Source organism: Aulonocara sp. 'chitande type north' Nkhata Bay, linkage group LG2 (assembly GCF_057382095.1).
Source record: "Aulonocara sp. 'chitande type north' Nkhata Bay isolate Kocher_YH1m ecotype deep benthic linkage group LG2, A_spYH_male_GT1.1, whole genome shotgun sequence".
Lineage (NCBI taxonomy): Eukaryota > Metazoa > Chordata > Actinopteri > Cichliformes > Cichlidae > Aulonocara > Aulonocara sp. 'chitande type north' Nkhata Bay.
Window position 1 is genome coordinate 24,821,902 of NC_141345.1, and position 8,206 is coordinate 24,830,107.

Sequence of the window (8,206 nt, forward strand, 5' to 3'; positions counted from 1 at the left end):
TTGCGTCCTTCAGCGTCACCTTTTCCAGTTATACCTTACTGCATGCATCGTTGTTGCTGTCGTACCAGTGCAGCAATAAATAACCAGCATCTTGCATGTTGAGGTTCACCGGTGCCATCTTTGCTCTGCCCGTGTCTCTCCACACTTGTGTTTACCAGTGCAGGATCCCATGACAGTTACCATAGAAACTTCGGCGCCTGGCACCAGCAGAGCCAAGAGTGGAGTTCATTTCTGAAGGGTCTCCGTGTGCAGGAAAATAAAGCCTGCAGCTGAGGGGAAAAGCACGTTTCACACGATCTGAGAGAGAGTATCAAAAGACTGCTTTATTTCTTCATGTCATTTACAAACACTGGAAGATATTAAAAAGGACATTACAGAATTGCTCATTTTCATGGTTTGTTATGATCACTGGCATACATTAAGAGCAGAAAGGTTGTAATAGTGAATATTAACACTGATATAATGTTACAGATGGACAATTGTAGTAGTCTTTACTTGTCTCTGTATCTTTTCAAATGTGTATTTCTATGTGTCTCCTAATGTCAATGTCTCATGCACTGACACAAAAGATTAGAATAATTTACTGGAGAATGTCACATTGACTGTCCATTTACATGCTACACCTCAGCAATGGCAGGAAGCATACAGGCTCGAGTGCGTGCCTCCCTCCATGCCAGCGTGCAGTCAGAGATCCACTGAGAGATGAGGGACTGTTTGATGGCTGGATTCAGCCTCTCTCCCTCTGCCTTTCTGCAAGCTATGCTGGCCTCTGACCTGGCCAAGGTGTGTTTTGGGGAGATGTTTGGAACTGAAGTGTCAGTTTTGCTGTTTAATTCAGAGCAACTGCTCTCATGTTGTTGTGGGAAATCTGGATTTGAACCAAGGGCAATGCTGTGGGCTCGCACGCACACTCTGCTCTCCCATACGCTGCCGTGCTGCCTCATAAACCTCCCCTCGACAAATGCTCTCCTCCTACCTCCTGAGAGGGTAGAGAAGCTGTTCTGGTGTCCATAAATATACTCAAGAGGGTCAGAGTTGCCAAACTTCAGCTGTCTGTTTAGTTCTTTCCCCTCTGCCTGCTGCGCATCAGCAGCACGTGCCTCCTCTTTCGAGTTGTATTCAATCCACGATGGCCTCAGCTTCTGCTGCGCAGTGTCCTGCTGCTGTGTGTGGAAAGTGTCCGGGGAAACATCCCGGCTGGGAAAAGTGGGGTGGGCCAGGTGGCAGATGGAGAGGAGGTAGTCCTCCGATGACAAAGCCTGGCAGTGACCAGAATTATGGAGCGTGTTGGCTTCGTTCAAATCTCTAACCGTCTCCTCGCTGCCCTCTCTGATTGTGGGCAGCGTCAGTCTCCTCTTGGAGAGCAGTCTGGACCGCGGCCGCATAGCTGAGAGAAAGACAAGACGGGAGAGGTCTCATTTAGATGGGGAAAAAAACTGTGTAATGTGAAATACTGCATCCAAGTCTCAAAAAAGCAGAATCCTTTAGGAAAATATAATCACCATTTGGAAAACTGGATATTTTGATAGATGTGACACATTCCTGATAGGGTCAGATGCAGCGTATGCAATCTTACTTCCTAGTTTACAAAGTGAGAGCCCTGTTTGTGTGTGTCATTTATGTCGAAACTTGCAATATGTGTCTCCACACGATACAAATAAAAAGATTAATCTGTGCACTATTATCTCACGAACTGACTTATAACTTCTGGAGTTAATTTCTCATTCGTACACACTGTTGTGTTGCATTGTATTTGCAAAAATTTTTCCTCAGTTTCTTTTGAAAAGCCTCTTGTTTAATCACCTCATCAGTCTAATGTGTTTTTCTAATGACATAATGTGCATCTGGACATTGCTCACATTGCCCGAAGCTCCCAAAACACAACCGACTACAACTGCTGGCTGTATCGATAAAACCAAGTAAACATAGAAGCCTCTCCTCTCCCTTCCCTTCATTTCAGGCACCGTGCGCTGCTTACTCTGGAGTTGTGTGTGTTGACCGTTCAATATACAAACAATCCCAGTGAGAGGCTGCACACACAGATGACTGTTTTGTGGGATCTCAGACACGTAAAGCCTCAAACTGTTTCAGAGTGTGGAGCCCAGAGCGTAGCCAACAATATATGCTTGTATTGACCTCATGACAAAAATAGCGCAAGCCAAACCAAAATGCCAGCCTCTCCCAGTTTCTTCCAAGGTGTAACCACTGCTAAATATAGACCACACCTTCTGTATACAACAGCTAAAAATGGTTCCACGGCGGCAGCTCGAGGCTGAAGCACAAAACAGGCACTCTGTGTGTGTGTTCGTCATGCATTCTCAGGAATAATGTAAAGGTTTTCTGCTCAATTTGCCTTCACACTCACCTTTACGGATGATCTTTGTTGAGTCCACCGAATCTTTTCTTGTCTCTTCTCCTGGTGCAGCTTTAAATAGCAGCCTGCATCCGTCGCTCTCGTCCTCTCTTTTTTTTGTCTCCTCAATTTTATTTACGATCCTCTGTTTTCATCTGCTGCTGCTTGTTAATTGTGCTGTGAAGCTTCAACTGTCTCTGACCAGAGGCAGAGGCAGAATGCAGGTTTATCTTCTCCTCACATCCCCCCTCCCTCTCCTCCACCTCATCCTCCTCCTCCCTCTCTCTCTTGCTCCCTCTCTCTCTCGCTTACTTTTGGTTTGCCCTCCTTCCCTGCTTCTAAAAATAGACACACCATCCATTTCCTCAGCCCCAGCACTGTCTCTGGCTGACTGTTTTGATGGAGCGAGAAAAACAGATGCAGAAGAAATAGGGAAGAGGAAGGAGACTCAGACACAGATGTAGCAAAGGAGGGGTGATGAGAGAGAGAGAGAGGGAGAGAGGAAGAGAAGAAAACAACAAAACAAACAAACAAAGTGGAGACAGGTTTATTTTTTCCACATTTTTTTTCATCTTATAAGACGCCATTTCTAAAAATGTCTCATTGTAAATGAACACAGTCAGCCACTGTAATTTTGGTAAAATGTGCCAAAATGAATGATTCCTTCTAAAAACAAAAATGGAAAAAGGACTGCAGAGCTGTAAACATGTTGTGTAAAGTTTGTGACATACATCATGCAGATAATCTGATCAGATGGGTACGTTTGCTCTGTGTATGCATGTGTGTGTGTTTATGCGTGTGCGTGTGTGTGCACATAATGCAAACAACACATTGCAGTGATCATGGGAGCACTGACTTATGGAAACCCGTCTCATGATTCACATGAGTCAACAGTTCCCCTCTGCAGATACATTTCTGACTCTTTAGACCTTTAAAAATTGAAATGCTTTTTACACCTGATTGAGTTTTCATAGACCGTGTTTTATTGTGTTATTATGTTTTATTATGTTTCATTAATACTCAGTGGCATGCACTAGCAGACTGCAGTTTACAGAAACAAAGACTCAGAGCCCACCAGGAAACAGTCTGAATTTCTGGTTAAAAACACATCTAGACACTCGTCCAAAAACACTTTAGCTTGTCTTAAACTGGACTATTTGAAAAAAAGAGCATTTCGAGGATTTGGAGCAGACATAAAGAGAGTTACGTAAACAAAAACAGTGTCTCCTCTGCAGTTCGTGGTAAACGGGGCTGCTATTTGTCACTTGGGTAAAGACTTCAAAACTGGGTCGCAGGTGGTGGGATGCACACAATACTTTTCATTTCTCCTAATCAGACTTTCATTGCTGCTAAAATTGAATTGATTTCCTTTTAATCTAGAAGCCTCTTTTATAGTTTATTTGGGTCGTTCATCTTAAACGATAATATTCTGCTGGGCAAACTTCTTGCTTGTAAAGAGGATTCAGTTTTTGTCGGTCAGTTGTGGCCATCTTCCTGATGTACTTCAAGATATTTATTGTCTCATCCTGGACTGTGGTTCTGACACACCAGTCCTCGGCTTTCCTCCTTACCGTACAGTCTCAGGGTGCTGGATTTGGGGTGAACCCTTCTATGCATGGTCAGAAGCTTCCTTATCTTGATATCTTTAGCTTCTCCTCCTTTGGCCAGCTTATTATCCCAGCAGGGTGTCTGATCCCTGGCAGGGCATGGGAGTTGATGAGCAGGATTTTGTTCTTCCCATTCAGTTTACTCCTCAGGACCCAGGTGGTGCACAGGTTGGTGAGTCTGGTTTTGTAGTCTCCAGGGATGGATCTATCTACCAGGAGCTGGTGTTTCACCCCTCTGGTATTCCTACAAATTCTTTGCTCGTGTATTAAATCATGTGCCTCTTCATCTTATCTGCTATGTGATATCTGTCTTTCTGGTATATCTCTTCAATCGACTGGCTAAGGCTGTAAACGTTAGTGTGGCAGTTTCCAATGCCTCAGGTATAAGCAGCTTGTACTTCTTAGGCGTCACTTTCTTCATTGCATGTTTCTGCAACTCTGATAGTTGTCCCTCTCTGCCACCTTGATCTTGGCCTCTACTATCCTTCTCCATGGAGGCCACTGCTTCTTCTGGCTGTTTATCTTTTTGCCAAGCATCTCTGTGATCACTGCTGCCATGGTGTAGATCAGCTAGTTGGTTTTGGTGATGGTCGCATTATGGATTGTCCATAATGCCGCATTCACATCTTCTAGTAGACCTTCGGAAGGTACTTCACTTTGTCTTGGTAAGTGGATACAGAGGGTCCAAGTTTCCACCTTCGTCATGATCCTGCATTTCAGGTCAGCTCGTCTTGCACTCAGTGCTCCTTCTTTCGTATCTCCCCCGCGACCTGACGTTCTGGCTTTCCCTTGCCGTAGCATTTGTGTTGTATCTCATCAATCTCCAGTTGTGATAGCAGTTCTTTCTTCCGAATGTTGGAACACTAAGCTAGTAGTTGTTTCGTCGTCAGTCTGGATGTCGGGTATTGAAAATTCCATAGGTCACACCTCCTCTTCATGTAACCTCTTCCGTTGGGGTTACTTTTGTAGTAGCATTCCAACAGCCCTGTTCTCATCTCTTGCCACCTTGTGCCTTCTTCTTCCAGTAGCCCACTTCTCATCGCCTGACGAGGACCTTCAATTATCTCTCTCTCACTCACACTTGACAAACCAACATGTATTTAAACAACAATATACCCTTGTGTTTGGGGGAAACACTTCCCCCCTTACAGTATTGATGACTGCACGTGTGTGTGAGGGCGTGTGCTGGAGGCAGCGTGACCTATAATGTATAAAATGAGTCACACATCTGCCTATATCAGCCTATAGAAAGATTTCTGTCTTTTTATAGACCTCTAATGAACTAGTCACAAGAAACTAAATTTGCTTCACACACACATGCACACAATGGTGCCTGGCTTGCCTCAGTTACATCACTCAGACTGTTTAATACAAACAGGCACCACACTGACTGCACAAGTTGATGCTTATTTTGCTAATGACAAACACTAGGCACATAAATGACCGAGCTAGTTCTTACAAAAACAGCAGCAAGCAAATTTCTGAAAGAAACAACAAACAAAAGATTATTTTAAGCAACAGCTGTGATGATATCTGTAGCTCTATGTGTGTTTACAGGGAAATAGCTGACTTATCAAGAGCATACCAGAGGCTATTATTCTCAAGCTCCCACTTTCTGATAGCTTTCAACTGTACATGAGCATAATATGATATGATTTGTGTAGTGTAGAACTGGGGTCGCTGTAGCTCAGGAGGTCGAGCAGGTCACCTATTAATCCAGAGGTTGGTGGTTCAACCCAAACCTCAATGCCAAATATCTTTGGGCAAGATGCTAACCCTCAGTTGCTCTCTGATGCCTCTATTGGAGTGTGAATGTTAGATAGTAAGCACTTATATAGAACGAGCATAGAAAAAAGTACTTGGATGAATGAGGCAAGTTGTATAAAGCGCTTGGAGTGCTCAGTTTGAGCAGAAGAGCGCAATATAGGGACCAGTCCTATTCAACATTCAGAACAACTTCCAATTAGCAGCTACATCATGATATTTTTGGATAACAAAATTCAAACTGAAGACAGCTACCTTGTTAGTTAGTCCAAAAATCCAAAATGTAAAATCAACCGCCCATTTCTTTCTCCAAGCTTTACAAAAATTTTGAATTACTTTTTGTGTTTTTTAACCAACATTTGTTAAAGGTTGTGGTTATGATTGCTAAAACCCATGGGCTTTTTACTTACTCTAAAATCTTTTTACAATACAGCTTTGTGCTTTTTAATAAATGTCATTTTAAAAAAAGCAGATCCGTATCTACCACAGTATTAAAGTTTAATACTTATTCATTCAAAAAAGTGAATTGTTCATTCATCTAACAGTTTATATGCAGCTTACAACACCGTGTGACTGGTTACAGATAATGTCAGCACTGTCACAAAGCTGCACTTCTGGACTTTTAAAGCTGATGTAAAACACATCTATTCAGTCTTGTTTTATGCATATCTTCTCACCATCATTAGCCCCATATTTACAACCACTTGTGTATTCACTAAGAATTAGACAGTCACAGGAGGATGGCTGTGTTTTGCGGCTGAAGGGAGCTTGAATGTGCTGCCTGAGGGATTCTTGGAAATGGTTGGATACAGCAGTTGTCCTCTGAAGGGCAGAGAGTGCAATTTTCCACAGAAAGATGATTATTTCCAAGAAAACGTTGTTTGCAAATTATTGAGAAAAAGAAATCAAATTATAGGGAGTGGACAAAATAACAAGAGGAGAGAAATAACACGTGTATAATGCGTACATCATTCTGCATACAAGCTGTCCGGTTTGAAAATGCATATTTATGTGGATGACTGTAATCTAATCAAATTCATGGTTCACAATTAACTGAAGTCTTACTTAATTAAATTTTCTTGTGTGGTGTTTTCTGTGATTTGCATTTTTTATTCACCACTTGTGATCTGTGGAGTACATTACTGAGTACAGCACTGTAATGAGCCAGGATTGCTGTCATTTACTAGCTAGTCCCAAAGCCATGAGTCAGTTTTAAAAAAGAATCCACATAAAATATAACAAACAAACAATAACCAGGCTCAGTACACCATGAGACATATTTGTTCATGTCGCCAAATAATATAGATTTGGACCTCGAGAGGCTTTTTTGCTTGAAGCAAGACTTGCTTTGCCTTTAGTTCTTTTTCTTTATCACAAAATCTAAAGCGCTCTGCTGTTTTACAGAGGCCTTGTCAAGCTAAGGTCAGTCATATTTTTACTAGTGCTGGTTCAGATCCTGCTTAAACATTTGCTCAAACTCAAAAAAACCAAACACATCCTTCAGGAAACCTGTTTGGAAATAAAGGCTGTTGCTTTTCCAAACAGGAAATGTTGCCTACAGATACCCTCAAGGTGTCTTCTTAAAAATCCCAGGCGGTTTACACATGTTTATGTTGTTTCTCTTCATAAACATGTAATTCTGGGCTTCATCTTGCTCACTTAGTTTGTTCTTTATCTGGTTAACTGAAGTGTTCCCGGAACTCGCCCATCTGCTTTTCCCCGTCTCATTATGAACTCCTCTTCTGCACCTGTAAAGCTGCTAGTTTCTGGGAAAGATTCTGTTTGCACATGTGGCTTGTGTGCGTGTGGACCACAGCTGATTTGATTCCTCCTGAATGAAAGATTCAACGACCTTCTTTATCGATCGTACCAACATGGGTTAAACCGGGTCAGTTAGACAGTCTTAATGTTCTTTTGTTCAATAAATTTCCAAGTCTTACAGAAAACATTGAACTTAAGAACCATTTTGGTCTTACAGGGGCTATCCAGGATTACTTTCTGAAGAAATGGCAGGCTATAAGTTATAAGACCAAACTTGTCAAATTGATGTAAAAGCAACAACAAAAAAAAGTCATATGTTTGGTTCACAATTAATAGGCTGCGTGAACATGTTACACCATGCTAGAAGAAAAATGCTAACTTTTAAATGTCATATACTTGGAATAGATCCCATATGTTTTACTCTATTGAAGTGGTTTTGATTTCTGGAGGACTATTGATTGACTATTGAGTTCAGGAACGCCTTTCAACATAGACTTTCATTTGTGAATCATTTTGATCCAAAAATTTACTGGTGTGAGCAAATGAATAAATTTCATTATGCCATTGAATGTGGCAAATATTGACATTCCACTGTAAATTAATATTTCTCTTCTTTTCAGACCTGAGGAGGGCAACAACTGAGCCTACGAGGATACAAATATTACACTTAACAGCATTGCAAGCATACACTGTGCTTTTTGTTTCTCTTCAAGTGGCACAA

General features: G+C 41.8%; 1 protein-coding gene across 1 annotated transcript; it reads right to left on the reverse strand.

Annotated features, from left to right (window-relative positions):
- Positions 1-304: 304 nt before the first annotated feature.
- LOC147337894 (uncharacterized) lies at positions 305-2,595 on the reverse strand. The gene is made up of 2 exons (XM_086263617.1): positions 2,366-2,595; positions 305-1,387 (listed from the first exon to the last, which is right to left on the reverse strand). Exon 2 carries the CDS (start codon positions 1,383-1,385, stop codon positions 618-620), a length of 768 nt encoding a protein of 255 aa, XP_086119743.1. The 5' UTR covers positions 1,386-1,387; positions 2,366-2,595; the 3' UTR covers positions 305-617.
- Between the last annotated feature and the right edge of the window lie 5,611 nt (positions 2,596-8,206).